This window comes from Centroberyx gerrardi, chromosome 9 (assembly GCF_048128805.1).
Source record: "Centroberyx gerrardi isolate f3 chromosome 9, fCenGer3.hap1.cur.20231027, whole genome shotgun sequence".
Classification (NCBI taxonomy): Eukaryota; Metazoa; Chordata; class Actinopteri; order Beryciformes; family Berycidae; genus Centroberyx; species Centroberyx gerrardi.
The window spans coordinates 23,128,377-23,145,914 of NC_136005.1; the positions used below are offsets into that span (position 1 = coordinate 23,128,377).

Consider the following 17,538-nt stretch of genomic DNA (forward strand, 5'->3'; position numbering starts at 1 on the left):
CTCACACTCACCCACACATAACAGGGCTGGGGAGGAACGGATCACATGAGACGACCAAGACGCTGATTGATATCTCTCCCCAACAAAAAAGTAGTCCTACAATACATTTCAGGGGAATGCGATACAAATAGGCTATCACAGCAATACTACAAGTCCCTAAATGAATATTATAGGAATACTATAGTGTAATAGTGGGTCACTATTGAATACCACAGACCACACTATAAGTCCCTTTAGAAATATTTTATTAATATTAGGCTATAGTGTTTTTTGTTGGGGCTTGTGATCAGAATAATAGGCCAAAAAGTAAGAAAATTTAATAAAATATCAGGCTATTTGTTGGATTAGTCAAAACATGTTTTACGGGAAGAAGATAACTAGATTTTAGAGATCATAATTGCATTTCATACATTTTGAAATAATATGTTATATCCTACTGGTTGTAGGCGAGATGATAATGAGGACACTCTTCAAATTGTCCTTTGCAAATTGCAGTAATAAATTGTTCTGCTGACTGTATATCTTGGAGGCAAATTAACTCAAAAAGTAACGGAAATCAGATTGCACTACTGAATTGGACTATAGTCAATTGTCATTGCAAGCTTTAAGCAGGTAATTAGGTTTAGGAGGTAATTAGTAGTCCATGACACATTCCAGTTTGAAAATATAATCTTCCCTGTTCTCAAAAGCAAATGAATGAATGAATAAATAGGCTACTTTGCAGCTACATCCTACTTTGAGTCAGGTTTTCATGTTAATGTTACTGTAGCCTACCTTTTTATAAACATCTATTTTTATTTTTTTTTTAAATCCTGAATGTTTAGTAAAGGTAGGCCTACAGAAAAGTGAAAATTATTGTGAAAATTTAAAAAAAGATAAGAAAAAAAAAGGAAAACAAAACCTTTAAGATGGCTTAGCTACTGTACAATTTATTTTATGGAAAATGTCTCCTTTTGCAGAATAACAGTCTGCAAGTTCACTTCTTTAAAGGATAAGCTTGGGGATTTTGGACCTATAATTTGTCTCTTACATAGGCTACTTGGACCCACAGAGAATATTGTGTCAAAATATCTCTAAAAAAAACATTTGCAGGTTCAACAGGGGAGTTGAGAGTAAACATGACACAATTCCGCAATTATGCACACTTTCACTAATCAGGAAACCAAGGAACTCTGCAGCAGCACTGATGGTTAAAGTGAGTTACTGGCAGTGTGATCTAGTTCATGTCAGATGGTAAACAATTGCACATGGAGCCTGGTAGAGTTAGGTAGAAGACTAATATAGAACCTCCTTGAGACTATCCACTGGGTGGAAATGGTGCAGTGCTCCTACTTTCCGGACTGTGGATATAAATATGTCAGTTGGTCGCCATATCATTTCACAGACTGGCTTTTTGTGGAGATATTTTGACATAACTTACCCCATTTGGACTCATTGTTAGCAGCAAGAGGCTAGCAAGGGAGCTAGCCGTTTCAACCACAGCTGACTCGGGAGTCAATATTGTCTGCGGGTCCAGGCAGGCTACAGGTAGACTATGTAAGAGTCATAACAGCTAGGTCCAAAATCGCCGAACTTTTACTTTTAAGTTAAGTAACTGCAATCTCTGCGTTTTTCTTACTTGAATTGAAAGTTATGGTCATCTAGGCCTATGTGTCAAGTGAGCATCAAGACCAACTTTTAGTAGCTTTTAAAAAACAGTATACATTTGAAGACTGCATGCTGCAAACACACTTTCTTTTCTTCATTTCAATCCTGAAAACTTACTTTTGAAAGTCAGGCCTTTGGTTCTGGTACAACACACTCCGGTTCTTCGTCTGGGTTCATTCCAGCTCCCCAGAGACCTTCACCTAGATAACAGTTCATTCTACAGTCAGTTTAGAAATGCAGCTGCCTTTCTCTTTCCACCCAGCAGGTGGCAGTAATAATCTTATAAAGAATGGATAACAGCCTATGCATAACATTTTAGGCATTTAACTGAAACTCTCTCAGTGACTGAGTGTGCAGGTAGGATATGTGGCTGTTGATAGACATATCTGCAGTTTCAAGGATTGAACCTCTTACCTCACGGTCATGGGACAGGCTTTCTAACCCCCTAACCACAATTTAAACACACTCAGTAGGAGTTTAAGATGAAGATCAATTGGAGCCAATAACAGCAGTAGAAAAGACAATATATAGCCTACTAACTAAAATAATAGGACCTTCTCTTCTCTCTCTCCTAATCAATCAAAGAAGATCAAAAAGTGGAGCTATATGTTACTCTACATAAAATGTAAATGCAAACTCTGCAGTCATATGGCTTCCCTGAGCATCACTGTGTGCTGCTGTGGCTCCTGTCTGGCAAAGAAGTCTTGGGAGAGGCGTGTCAAAATAATCATTCATTCACTCACACACCTAGTCAGTTGTTGTCAGTGCCATGCGTCAAAAACCCACAAAGGCAAATGTTATCAGGAGTTGGCCTAATTTCAACAGTAGGCCTAATTTATTTGCATATTAACATCCACATATCCAATTATTATAAGGCAGAAAAATATACGTGACAGTTGCAAGAATTATGACAATTATTCACCTGATTTACATGATCAGCTACAAGATATTTGGTTGATGCTAATATAACAATATAATAATGTCATGGTGGACCACCTCAGTGAAATATAAACTTTCTAGCTTCAAACAGTCTTCTGGACATCAGATTTTTAACTCTGAATACTTTATTCATGGTCTTCAATTCTAAAGATATAGCACTGCTATCAAATAAAAAGCCTCATATATCTAAATAGTCATATTCTATTGAAGAATAAAAACAGTTTAAATTGATCAGCATGTAGTTTTGAAAGTACACAAAAGGGTTTTAAATGAGGTTTTTGGCCCTAGGGTAATGAATCTTATTCCACACACAAATGCCTGTATAAGCTTTCAAATCATAAAAAAAATAATGACACTCAATATTCGGGTTACTTTCATGCCACAACAGCAATGCATTACCATTATCAGTAAGTAAGTCTCAAATAACAGATGTGGTGTTGTCTCTAACTCACCAGCTTCACTGATGTGACTCTTGTAAACTTTACAACAAAATCCCTTTTCACACAGGATGCATGTCACAGACTTTACACATTCACAGGTAAAATCCTTAGAGGGGCGAGAGGACACACAGTGCCAACGTACACAAAAAGTCTCTCAGTGAAAGTGTGTGTCAAGGTGTGAAGGTGTGTGTCAGTGTCAGGATCAAAGTAGGACAGCTTTCCTCTGTCCCAGTCCAGGTTCATTCTGATCTTCCGGGGGTTCTCCTTCACTGGAAGATCAATATTTAGCCCTGTTGAGGAGTAGGTGTTGTATTTCCCACAATAAAACCCTATTCGCCAGTACGACCCCTCTACATCTCCCTTCCTCTGGACAGACTCTGTTGCCACACCCAGTATCCAGTGTGTGTTGTCTCCAACCTCCACATCATAGCTGTGACTCCCTGAGTCGAAGCCCTCGGAGCCGAAGACATGGATCCAGGTATCGAACCTCTCCAGGTTGTCAGGAAGCTGCTGTCTCTCTGTTCTCCATCTCACGCTGGTCAGATCCTCAGACAGGAGGAGATCTGGGTGGGCAGTATTGGGGTCCAGAATCACAGGGTGGTGGGAGACAATCGTCCGCATCTTGTCCCAAACTCTGAAGGTCAGGTTGCCCAAGTGTTTGGCCACGTTTATCAATGCACCTGAGGCTGGCTGCGGATCAGGCAGGGAGCGCTGGGCTCGTTTTACTGTGGCCTTGTAGTTCTGCAGGAAGGAAATGTCATCGGCACTCAGTTCCTCCTCTATGGCTGTGATTGCGTCTGAGAGCGCTGACATCTCTCCGCTCAGCTCCTCAATCGTCTCGCTCATCATCTGACTCTTCTGCTCCTCTTCCTCCCTCAGCGCAGCTATCCGAGCCTCCTCTTCCTCTTGAAGAAACCGGCGAAGCTTTTTAAACTCCTCCTTAATCTGCTTGACCGTCTGCCGGGCCTGGACCTTAATGTATAACGCTGATTCATCACAGCTGTGTTTCACTTCCTTAAAAACCTGCAGTTTCTCCCGTAAGGGCTTCAGCGCACTCTCAAGTTCCTTCTTGTGATCCAGCGCAGCTTCATCGATGGCTCTGAATCTGTGGCCGGTGTGTTTTTTGGAATCTCGACACACAAGACACGCTGGCTGTTGGTCGTCCAGGCAGAAGAGTTTTAATTTCTCGCCGTGCAGCCCGCAGAGCACCTCAGACCCTGCTGACGCCCTCAGACTTCTCTCATGTAGGAAGGCCTCACAAAGGTTCCTCAATGCCAAGTTACTAGGTGGCTCGCTCTTTGAGGATCTTCTCCTGCAAATTGGACACTCTCCTTGCTTTTCTGTCCACCATTTCTGCAGACAAAGTTTACAGAAGCTGTGGCTACATGACAGTAGGACAGGATCTTCAAAGACGTCGTAACACACAGGACAGGAGAAATCTTTATCCGGGAGAGACAATCTGAAAGCCATTTTTTTTGGTCTCAGTATAGCACCAAGTTTCCTGAAGTTTAGCTTCCCTTTAAGCCACGGTTTTGAAGGAAATACACATCAGTTTACCGAACCAGTAGCAGGTCAAATTCCCAGCCTGGGCCAGTATCCTCTCTTGTATTACAGTTGTGTACAGGCAATCTCTGCTCCCTGAGTGATTATTGAATTTCAAGTCAAGGCAGTCAGAGCAGCAGGTGAATATGCTGACAAACCAGTCACAGTGGGCACTGTGTTACCTGAAATAGTTCCCTCCCATCCACCCTCCTTCACAAGAACAACCCTTACCCAGCCAGTTAATGTGTTGATATGCCAAGTCCACTCAGACCTGATCAGGTGTTATCCACATACACTTAAATATTTACATGACCTAAACAGGAACAAGTCCTGACGGATTCCAGAGAACTGAGTCTTATCTGTCATCACTGTCAGCTTCTCAACTGACAATACATCAAAGCTGACTTTGAGGGTTGAAAATGTGGGTTTGACCACATTAGCTTTATTTCATTATAGCACTAACTGGTAATTATAACAAAACAGGGATACAAACGGCAAAAACATAGGTAACACACACAGTGTAACACACACACACACACACACACACACACACACACACCTGTTGAAGAGGCTTAAGTTAATAACATAGGGTGGATTTTGCTTTAAAGGGAGGAATATAAGGTGTTGCTGTAGTATGTAGGCTATATGTAATAATATGCCACTGTGCTATGCCAATTCATTCTCTTAATTTACTTGTTTTTTTTCAAAATATCTTAATTCATATTTTTGTTCCATAGTGCTTTGTGGTAAACTGAAGCTGAAGATAAAGTTGAATATGAAAGGGGCAGGTGTGCAAAGTGAGATGCATGCCTTTACAGAATTCAGTTTACAAGCGTAAGTGCAAATTATATAGTGACTTGGACCTGATATGTATGTAAATGCATTATCTATGATAATGCTGACATGCCCGGTCATGTAAGATGTGATAAGAGATAATGTTTGTTTACCAAAGACACAGCAAAGGAGAGGTGTGCCATACGTCACAATTCAACATGTAGCTACTGCTTTATTGGGGTCATGGTTTGTTTTTCAGCACAGCAGGGGAAAAGTGTCAATTTTCCTTTTTGTATGCTTTGTAGAACAAATGTTACTCATGTTACTGCACTGACAGACTGTGGATTCAATTTCTTTCTCGGGAACTTCACTGGAATGTTATCTGAGGTTTTGTTTTACTTTGTCATAGTTCTGAGGAAGTACCCATTGAATCGATAGAGTAACCAATAGTCAGCACTGAGGACTGGGCCATGTGTGGATGCGTTCGCGTTTGTGTATGTCACTGATTATATGTAGTACAGTAGCTGGCATGGAAGCTGTCTATGCTATCACTGAAAAAGAGAGAACTGGTGTGTGTGTGTTTGTGTGATGAGAGCAAGAGAGGAAGTGAGAGATGGATAATATTTCACCATTGTTGGTAATTATATATGAGTGTGTGTGCGTGTGTGCGTGTGTGCGTGCGTGTGTGCGTGCGTGTGCGGCAAATAACATGCAAATAATTCTTAGTGTTTGTTCCAACTTGCTTGGAGTCCTGGATGGGACGGGTGATTTTTCCACAGAACAATGCAAGCGGCACAGAGTTAAGACGATTACAGTAATAGGCAGACAAACAGAGAGCTTGGAAGACAGCATGCTCCAGAGAGACAGCGTGCACAGACAGGCAGAGAAACACACACACACAGACAGACAGACAGACAGACAGGAAAATTTGCAGCCAACACTAGATACAAGGCAACAACATGACACAGGCCTTTTAGGGATAGAGGCCTTTTTACTCTTTTCCAAGGTACTGATGCTTCCTCAGTTATTCATTCCAGTTTGTTTACACCTTTGGGTTTAAGAGAGAGAGAGAGAGAGAGAGAGAGAGAGAGAGAGAGAGAGAGAGAGAGGGAGGGAGGGAGAGAGAGCGCAAAAGTTAGCAGGTATGAAACCGATACTGAAACTGCAGTTGCTCCTTCATGCCACATAGTGACACTGTTGATCCATTTTGTTCTTTGAGTTCAGGAACGTCCGCCCTTTCAGTGCTGTTGACATATATTGTACATGCAGTATAACATGGGAATAAATAAGTAAGCAGGTAAATGGTTATTTCAATTTCAAACGTAATGTATGTTTTATGCATATATACATATATAGATAACAAGAACGATGTATCCATTCATTTATGCTGACTGTATAAATGTATTTCAAAGTTTGTACAAACAAGAGGGAAGTCATCCCACTTTATATGCCCTCAAGTAGCGTAATCGTTGAACATTGTTATCTTGTACTGTAAGCTACCAATTCATTCATGGCCCATGTTAACCAGAGATGAACTTGTCTCTGACTGGAAGAACGAGGATTTAGTTCGATCTGGATGAGATTTGACTCCAAAATATGACTTGAATGAGAGAATCTGATTATAGAGGTTAATATCAGAGCTGGGAAAATATCATAGAAACATCATAACATGGTGAAATATGGTAATATTATAGCAAATACATATGAATATCATATGCCGTATATGAAATCCCCTTTATATATCTATGTGTATTTGTCTGCTGGTTTCTTTTCTGTCTTGAAGGTCAGCCTTGACAAGTTTTGAAGGTAACTTGGTTTTCACTTGCAGCAATTTATTCTCACTTTGACATTTACTCTTTATTAATTTTGGACATATATGGTATTATGTTCAGTGTATAGCCTACTCATTGCCCTCTTTTCTGTCAGTACAGGCACAGAATGCTGTTCCTTTCTTATTTTGAGCTGCATGACAGGAGATGATCGGTGTTGGATGTTGTTGGATGACAGGTGTGGATTAGGGTGACCATCCTACATCAAACGTGTCCAAAAGTGTCCATCAACAGCCATGTGTCCTGTCACACACAGACACTGAACTCCTTGAACCCCTACCTGCTCACTCGTTGTAAATCGCTCTGGATAAGAGTGTCAGCTTTTATTTATCCAGGGAAAGTCAGCCCTGCCTCACATTCACTCCTGAGAGCTGCCCAGTAAAACCACAGTCTTATACTGGTGGCCACTAGGCAGCTGCACTGGAGCAGTTGGGGGTTAAGTGCCTTGCTCAAAGGCAACTTGACAGTAGTTGTTGAGGGAGGGGAGATTGTTTCTTTTTCACTTTCCCCACACAAATTTTCTCAGCTGGCCTGGGGATTCAAACCAGTGAAGTTCCAGTCACAAAACTACTTCTCTAACCTCTAGGCAACTGCTGCCCCCCCCCCCCCCAGGCTCATGAAAACATGTTGTTTCTTTTGTCATGTTGTATGTTGGGACCCACCAGCTTTGGGTCCCTGAACCACAGTTTGAGAAACAATGCTGTTGAAGTGTTTGAGGGTGACAGACAGCAGACGACTAACAGATGAGCTGTGAGTTGTTCCAGCTGTAGGAAATAACTGCTGACCACTTCAGTATTCTTGGACAGGAATGATAATAATACATAGGGATTCTGACATGAACAGTTAAACGCACTGGGATTCACGAGATGACATACTTTAGATTAGGTCAACGACATGTTAAATACATTAGGATTATATTTAAGATTGCTAACAGCTTCTCTGCTTTATAGTTCAAAAAATAGTTAATTCTAAAGGGTTTAGATGTGATATAGAGCTTCTACACGGTCTGGTGGGATGAAGGTGCAGAAAAGAGATCCCAGCCAAACCACATCTGACTGTTCATTAGAGTCATCAAACGGACTGAGCCGAGCCGATCCAGCTGGTACCATTGCAGCCAGACGGGTCCGGTTCATAAGATTACATTCAGAAGGCCTTTTGTAGGGGGCCATCTCTCTTGTTAGCATAAATTATGAAACAAAATCTTCCTTGTGAACAATAGATTTTAAGTAAAATTTGAAGGGGGCTAAACAGCTAGAAATCTGTCCTCTGTCGTTCTTGTTAAATTAGACTAGACAGTACCCGACTCACAGCCAAACCCCACCGCTGCCTGTACAGACTGATTCAAACACAAATCCAGCCTGACAAAGAGATCCAGCTGCACTGTGGGGATTCTATAGGCTGGAAACACACCGCAGGATTTTGACCCGATTTAGCCTCAGTTAACCTGACCTGCTCAGATAGAGAAAATCAGGATGAAACTCTCTCATCAGAGTTCGTCTTCGGAGCCAGAGGTTTGATTGTAGCGGCCCTGATCAACAAAATTGGATTAGGATGGAGGTATTGAACGAAATTAGTATAACGAAGTGGAGAGAAATCTTGTAGTGTTCATTCACCTTTAGGCAGATTTCTGCTGACTGAGCTGAGGTTCTGGCACATTTATTCAGCCAGACATCTCTCTGTCTGTCTGTCTCTCTCTCTGTCTCCCTCTCTGTCTCTCTCTCTCTCTCTCTCTGTCTCTCTCTCTCTCTCTTTCTCTCTCTCACTCTCTCTTTCCAGCCACTTCAGAGACATTTGGCTTCAATCAAGAAGCAGATTTGGACAGACAGTGAGTGCTTCTGTTGTGTGTGTGTGTGTGTGTGTGTGTGTGTGTGTGGTGTTTGAGTATGTGTTGGGGAGGGTCTTTACTCTACTAATGGTTTATTCAGAAACCGGAGCAGGGTGTTTTATGAAAATATGAAAATATTCTGTCTGTCATTTAGATAATGGCCAACTACTGTGTGTGTGTGTGTGTGTGTGTGTGTGTGTGTGTGCATGTGTGACCTCAGAGGACCTAGGAGGTCCTTAAATCAGAAAGCGCGAAATCAATTCTTCTCACACACGTGCACACACACACACACACACACACACACATGATCCTTGAACACCATGAAACTCAGATACACACAACGTGGGTTCACAGCATATTAGTTATTCACTGTCTGTCCCTCACTCTCCTCTCTCTCTCTCTCTCTCTCTCTCTCTCTCTCTCTCTCTCTCTCTCTCACACACACACACACACACAAACACACACACACTCTGTCTCTTTGTCTCTCTCTCAGAGTGGTAGTTATACAGCTTTGACCAGTTTTGACCGGAGTACTCTATTCTAGTGTAAGCCTATACTAACCTATGCAAGTCTTTCTATACTAGGACAGTATAAAAGCCTGGTTTCCACTACAGGGCCAAGTAGGGCCCTGCCAGTACTTACTAAATATTTATATAACTCCATTTCCCCTAAATCAAAACTTAGGTGATTCTTTTTACATCTTGTTGCCAACACAGATGATTCGTCTGCTGGGTTACAGTTTCATATAAACAAATAGGGCTTTCAACCTTGTGTCCTAAACATCTTGAGCTGGCCCCGGTCCTAGTAAGCCTCGCTCGGCTCTGCTGCTGTTGTCGAGAAGTGGTGACTTACTGACTGACTGGCTGTGTGACAAACACCTACATCAACACATTCTTGGAGTCTCTTTTCCATTAATAAAATGCCTTTATTAGTCTACTCTAATAAATACTCTTGGAGAGAATTCCCAGACTAAGGAAGGAAGTGGGTTTTTTTCATAGTAGCAAAAGTAAAGTGTTTTTAATAAGCCTAGAATAATAGCCTACCATTTAAACCAATAGGTCATAAATGCCTTCCCTTATGTCTGCACTGTCTCTCTTAGTGTTTGATTAGATTTTAGCAGTATATTGATCACCATCAGTAGAATTAAATACAGCAGAGTGATCCAATTGGAAAATATCCCTTAATTACTTTCATAACAAATATTTGGCAGCCAAGTTGCTACTTATGATTTGGACCTGCTGGTGATGATGATGATGATGATGATGATAATTGAAGAGAGGATGAAAATGATAATGTGATGAAGATGATGATGATGAAAAAGAGGAAGATGATGATGATGGTGATGATGAAGATGATGACGATGACAATGATGATGGAAGTGAGGATGAAGATGATGTAGTGATGAAGACGATGATGATGAAAAAGAGGAAGATGATGAGGATGGTGATGATGAAGATGATGACGATGATGACAATGAATGATTGCATGTGCACTGGTGGTGGGAGTGAGGATAAAGATGATGATGATGATGATTATGATGATGAGGTGAGGATGAAGATGATGATGGTGATGATGATGACAGCAATGATGATGATGAAGTTGGTGACGATGATAATGAGTAATTGCATGTGCACAGGAGTAATGATGAAGATTATGATAATGATGGCGACGATGATGGTGATGATGAAGATGATGAAGATGATGATGATGATGAAGACGAGTAGTCGGACGTGCACTGGTGGGGGAGTGACTATGAAGACGATAATAATGATGATGAAGATGAAGACGAAAATGACGATAAGTAGTACTAGTCGCACGTGCACCGGCGGTGGGAGTGTCCGCGAGGAGGGTAGAACCGCTCCATTCCTCGCTCGTGCGCAGCAGCAGCAGCGCTCCAACGTCTCCATTCTGAACTTCGGGTCGCGAGAGCAGGAGGTTGACGAGCCGTATAGGAGGAAGAACAACGCAGTCTGCCGTTTAATTTAGACACGGAACACAACACCGTTCATTTCACTCCATCTCATCTCCTCCCGGTGTCATGACAGCTCGGCGGGCCGGCGTGCTGCTCCTGTGCTCGGTGTTGGCGGTGACTTGCGCTCGCAGGACTTCACCGGACCAGGAGGATGTTCAGGAGAAATTCAACAGCGCCAGATGCACGTCCAGGTGCCTCACTCTGCACATGACTCAACTAACGGCTGCTTTCAGACACCTCCAGGTACATTCAAATTCTCTCCTTCATTAAAGACGGTGAGGTAAACTGTGACCTCCAGTCGGTGGTCATCATACAGCAAATAACCACCCAAATAAACAAATATCAGTTATAATTCCAGAAAAGCGTTTACCAATAGTCAGGATGATGCTTTTTGCAGCCCAATAGACCCTGTTGTAATAGCCCTATAACTGTTTGATACTAGGCTAACTTGGTATGATGTGTGCTATTAATTTATCTCATAAAGATTTATCTCAGCACCATAAAGTGGGTAAACAAATAAAAAGGTGGGTATACAGAGTTACAGAGGTAAATGTTACAGGTATACAGAGTATTTTCTATAATTTAGGCCTATATGTATGACTACCAGTGGTTGTTGAATGCCATATCCAGCATCTCATTCATGCACAAACTGTCCAGCTGGAAAACTCAGTGGACACATAGGCTAGACAAGAGGCTGATTCTCTGCTGCATGTAAACCTAATGGCAAAGATAGACCTATTTTGACCCATATTGCTTTTTTTATTTTTTATTTTTTTTTACCCTAAAGGATAAATCACAACATTCCAGTAATGTTCCTGTAGGGATTTTGTCTGTGGCACTCAATAGTAAGATCATAGTGACCTCACTGTACTTTATGGTACTTTAGAATTTCAAACTCAGATTTTTGCTGCGATATTTGTATAGCATCCTAATAAAACGTACAGGATTGTAAAGGTAGGTAGGCTTATAAGGGCAATATTACAGTAACTTCAGTGGGGATGGGGTTTGGCAACTTGAATGAATTCAGTGTGGTAACAGTTGAATATACATAAGGTTTGAAGTTAAAATCACTTCCTCATAATACTGAGGCTAAATTAACACTTAGATAATTATCTCATATACTTGAACTTATAGAATTGGCAGTGTCCAATTGGTTATACCATTATAATGCCAGTGTGGGTCACTTTACACTCAAACGCGCATTTCCATATGAGTGCAGGTATTAGAATTATAAGATAGTTTAAAAAAAATTATTAGAAAATAGATAGTTCTGATTCTCAGCTCTGATTGGGCTGTAAGCCATTTTAAAATACCAGAAAAATCCACACCTCAGACCACATAAAAGTTAATTTGGGTATTAATGCACTAACCAAAATTCACCATTCGCTTTGTTTAGCCACCGTTCACGAACTGCATTGCTTGGAGGAAGAATAACATTGAATTATCATTATTTAATTATTAGACTAAAAGATTTATTATAGATTCTTTCATTTTTAATACAAAAAGGGTCTTTGCAGAAGCAAAGGCCACTGGAGGCTGTGCTATACAGTGATTTTAGAGCAGCTGTGTGCTTTGCGTCTTGCACTGTAAAGCACGGCCTCTCATAGCTTAGTGCTTCAATTATTCATCACTGGAAACATTTTGATCTTTACCCAGACTGCATGTTGTTTTCAACATGGTTACTGTCACTGATGATATTTTGGACACGTGGTTTTTTTTTTGTATTGCTGAGAAGTTGCCCTTTGTCAGAACTGAAGGGCAAAGGTAACCTGGGAAATGCTAGGTTACTGGTCGTAATAGTTGGCAAAATTGCTCATCTGCACTGAAAACGCTGGCCCATGTTCCGTGGCCTTTGTAGTGCGGAATGTGAGATTAACAGGGACATTAGGACGTTACCAAGTTCGAAAAGCCACTTATCGTTAACGGCTTCAACATGTGCACGCCGTGTAGTGGGTGGGAAAGTCATTAACCACAGAGTTCAGCCCCAATGGCTCTGAGGTGTGTAGAAGAGAGTTTGTGTATGTGTGTGTGTGTGTGTGTGTGTGTGTGGTTGCGTGCACGTGTGTGGGAGAGAGTTTGCATATGTACATGTGTAAAAAAGAAAGTTTGTGTGTGTGTGTGTGTGTCCTGGTCCATGGCCATCCAGAATAGATTCCCAGCCACCTGTGTGTTGGGTAATGAGGGTGGCCCCTGGATGACTTTCTAGCAGTGAGATGTGTGAATGTGTGTGTGTATGTGTGTGTGTGTGTGCGTGTGTGTGTGTGGTGGGGTTTCTGGAACGGAGGTGTGAGTAAGGGAACATTTGGTTTAAACTTTATGAAGTAGAGTGCAGTAGTCAGATGTTGACCATCAAACAGCAGCAGTGGAAATGAGACCAACAGCTTCTGAGTAAGAGCTAGCTAGCAGACCAGGTATTTTTTTGTTTTATTTTCTACTCGGATTTCATTTTCAAAGTGAACGGAACGTGACATTTCACTTTGGTATGACATTTTCATTTTTCATTAAACCTACCTACTGTGAGTTTGTTTGCTGCCAAACTCTGACATTAGCCCCCCTCCCACCCCCCCCGCCCCCCAAATGTGTGTTTACACCACCAGGATTTTCTGACTTCCTCCACCAGTAACTGCAAACAGACAAAATTACTTCTTGAAAAAAAACATTCTAAAACCTAGACAGGAAAAGACTTTTGTCAACCTACTTTATTTGGTTAGAAGTACACTGCAACCACGTCCGTCTTAAGTTTAGTCTCGTATTCAGTCTTTAGATCGTCTTTTTCGTAAAACAAGTGGGAAAAAAAACATTCCGATAATTCCACTTGTTCACAACACAGTTTCACTTGTTTCGGGAATTTTTCTAGAAACAAGTGTCAGCATCTTGAAACAAGGCAGAATAAGGCAGATCACATAAAAAAAATAAATAAATCTTGAAACGAGTTGATTTGCATTGCATTTTTGTCAGTTGTTTTGAGAAAAATAAGATTTTTACTAGATTAAATGAGTTATTAAGAGTGCATCATATTCAGAATACCTGCAAGGAAAAGAAAAGTTTGGCGACATTATTACTGATTAGCAGGACACACAATGTTGGTACGTGGCTCCTCAGGAACTGATTTTAGGATATAGGTACTGAAAAGTATGTGTTATACCAAAGTAAAATATTGCTTTTGGCTCATTTCGATGGGTCATTCCATCCATAAATTAGAACTGCCTCCAAAATTGGAGCAGAAATGAAGTAAGTTCCCTCTGAGCCACTTCCTGGGGAGCAGCATTGGTCCCTGAACCTATTATGGGACAGTATGGTAGAGCAGGAGTGATTGATGAGCGGGAGAGTCGGTGTGTCAGAGCATTCATTCGCTTTTGAGAAGATGACGCTTGAAAAACTACAGTGCGGGCCTTTTGATAACAGCTACAGCCAGTATTACATCAGCAAGGGCAAATAGAGCTTTACTCATAATCATTCTCAGACACACACACATACAGCTTCCTCTTGTGGCTGTGGGTATGATGTGTTTCTGGCTTCATGTGGGTGAACCCTGTGTTTTTGGCTCTTTCTCTCTCTCTCTCGCTCTCTCTCTCTCTCTCTCTGTGTGTGTGTGTGTGTGTGTGTGGCTAGTGTGTAGCCACTAGTATGTGAGTCACCAGTGTTCTATTTACACCTCTCTTTCTGCCGCTTCTCTGGGTTTTCCACTACTTTCCCTTCGATGGTGTCATATCGTAATTATAGTTCTTTGTGTGCGTGTGTGCATGTTGGCATGTTGTGTGTATGGATGCATGTGTGTTGCAGATAGCTCCGTGATGTCACCTCCTAAAAATAAAAAAAACGAGCAACACTTTTTCAAACGGTGGATCGGATTAGACGGCGCGTCTTCAGCGTTCGCGGTCCTGTGGTGCTGATGAGCTGAGGGTTAATGGTTCGAGCCAGTGTAAGGCTGAATGAACTGCCTGTGTGAGAGCGTGCATGTTTATGTGTGTGTGTGTGTGTGTGTGTGTGTGTGTGTGTGTGTGTGTGTCCCGGCTGCTCTGCGGTAGGTAACCCTAATCAGCCTAAAGGTCGGTCAGCCAACCAGTCACGCTCTGACAAAGACCAGAGACAAGGGCCAGGTCCGGTTGCACAGAGACAGACGGGCAGATGAAGGCAGGTAGACGGACAACGGTCAAGCCCACAGACAGGCGGGGAGACGGACAGACAGGATGAAAGACAGGCAGGCAGGTAGACGGAGAGGCAGGACGGCATGTAGACAGCCGGAGAGTCGGTCTAACTGACAACCTGAGCTAAAAAGCAGACTGATTTGCAGGCGGGCAGACAGACAGGTACAGGCAGAGAGACAGACAGAGGGGCTGGGTGACCAGGGGTGACGGCAGGAGACAAAGGCCTGTTTGATTCACCTCACAGATAATACTTCTGTCTCTCTCTCTCTCCGCAGCTTTGTGACTGCCTTGTCATTTGATCGGTAGAAGCGGGGAGGGATGACGATAAAGTTTTAGCGGTATAGGAGTGAATTTCACCTGAAAGCAGAACAAAACAAAAAAAATCCACAGCAGTAAATCACAGCCGGGAGGGCAAGGCTTTGAGCGGCGTTGGCTTTGTTCCTTCAACTATGGAAAGAGAGGGAGAGAGAGAGAGAGAGACACAGGTTTACCACATCAAACCCATAACGCCACATTATATGTGATACCTGAGCAACTTTTCCACTCTTCCTCGCTGGTGACTTGTTTTCCTCAGTGGACTTTGTTGATGAGTTATATTTACAATATTGTCTTCTCTGATGGTGTTTCATCATTGTTGTTGTTGTGGTGCAATGCAAGACAAATCAATGGCTCCGAAGCATTTGGAATCGAACTGAGACAGAAAGAGAGACGCCGACGTAACAGTCGGATGAGGCAAAGTTCAGCGCTATAAACCGACCACTTTGTTGTGATGCATGTTGTTTACAGGATGTGGGGGACCACAAACAATAACGTTGACACACACACACACACACACACACACATACACGCACAGTATACACACATAATGTACACACACACACACGCACACTAACTAGAGGCTTCTGTCGGGAAAGTTCAGACCTCAATATGGGCTTTTTGGGAAGAGCTTTATATTCAGCTGAGTGGAACTTAGTCATGATACATTCACACACACACACACACACACTCACACACACACACACACACACGCACTCACACTCCAACACACACACCATAGCTGTGTTTCCCTCTGGTCATCTGGGTGTGATTAGCAGAGTTAATGCCTCGTGTTAAATAGACTCTGAGAGTTTCTACTGCGCCTCACCGCAAATACTGACCACAACACACACACACACACACACACACACACACATACACACAATATCTACACACAGAACATGCAGACAGGTTTCTCACACACACACACATTTTTTTTAATCGCTGCATCTGGCCGAAGTGTGATTTACATCTCTCGCTCTCTTTCAACCACTCAAGAGTGTGCAGCTGGGCGCGTGCATGTCGTCAGTGCATGTGAGCGTGTGTGTGTGTGTGTGTGTGTCTGCCTCTTTCCTGCTGTTGCATCCAGTAATGTCACTTTGTTATTCTTTAACAGTGATTACTGGAGATCGTTCGGCCATCAGAGCCATGTGGAAATCCTTTAGCGCAGTGTTTTTCAAGCGGTGGGTCAGCTCTGTTTCTGATGGCTCTCCTGCGTCTCAGGCCCACAGACTGAATTTCACATTTGGGTCCCAGGCTAAAAAAAAAGTTTAAGAGCCCTTGCTTATAGTACAGACCTGAAATCCAGCCATGTGGAAATCTTCCATTAAAAATGTAATGGGATTTTTGTACATTCCTATTATAAGTCATGCATCATAAACTGGGTTTAAATGGTGAATTCTCATGACGTGTCATATATTCTATCTTGTGAACATTAGGAAATGGATAGCTTGAGGCATAAATTACTTAAAGTCAGGTACAAAAGTATTTGGACAGAAAAACATTTTTATTCATGTTGCAGCTCTTTACATCAGTTTTGGATGGAGATTTGTATAATCCTACAATGGCTTTCAACATTCATATGGCAGCACAGTAATTTAGAGCAGAATTAAGTCCACAGTTAAGTTCTAATAGGAGCACATTGAAATGCAGCAAGGTCCTATGATTGGCTGGAAGCACACCTGAAAATAAGATATCGAGTTGCTTGTTTACTAAAAATGTAAATGTCATGTTTCTTCCAATATGGATGAAAATAGACTTAACTTCTTAACTTTAGAATGGAGGCTAAATAAAAGAACATCTAAGACTAAACTCCTGCCAGAGGAACAACAGCCGCCACAATTTATTGCGTCCTGTTTCACAACTAGTATCCACCGCTCCTTGCCAGTCTCTCCCCTCTGTTCCTCTGTTACTAATATTTATTTCCATCTTTCACCTTCTCTTCTCTTTCTCCCTCTCCTCCTCTCAAACTCCCTTCCTCCCTCCTGTTTCCCCTCGGTCTCCCTCATCCAACTTCTTCTCTCTTCGTCCAGTCACCCCCGCCTCCCTTTCTTCCTTTCTGTCTTTCCCAACATGTGTAGCTATTTTGTGTAGCCCCTCTACTTCC

General features: G+C 42.1%; 3 protein-coding genes across 4 annotated transcripts in view; 1 reads left to right on the forward strand and 2 right to left on the reverse strand.

Annotated features, from left to right (window-relative positions):
* c9h1orf53 (chromosome 9 C1orf53 homolog) overlaps positions 1-17,538 on the reverse strand; it is a 485,525-nt gene that overhangs the window by 133,259 nt on the left and 334,728 nt on the right. The window lies entirely within an intron of this gene.
* Positions 3,024-4,496, reverse strand: LOC139917756 (E3 ubiquitin-protein ligase TRIM39-like). Its single transcript, XM_071906938.2, has one exon. The coding sequence runs from the start codon at positions 4,494-4,496 to the stop codon at positions 3,111-3,113; it is 1,386 nt and encodes a 461-aa protein (XP_071763039.2). The 3' UTR covers positions 3,024-3,110.
* anos1b (anosmin 1b) overlaps positions 11,000-17,538 on the forward strand; it is a 37,849-nt gene continuing 31,310 nt past the window's right edge. For both annotated transcript variants that reach the window (XM_071906936.2, XM_071906937.2), the window contains exon 1: positions 11,000-11,211. In XM_071906936.2, coding sequence (XP_071763037.2) covers positions 11,035-11,211 — 177 coding nt within the window. In that variant the 5' untranslated portion in view covers positions 11,000-11,034. The remainder of the gene's footprint in view (positions 11,212-17,538) is intronic.

What these genes read in the sequence shown, in the direction of transcription:
- LOC139917756 (XM_071906938.2), bottom strand. Translation starts at nt 4,496, where the DNA reads ATGGCTTTCAGATTGTCTCTCCCGGATAAAGATTTCTCCTGTCCTGTG.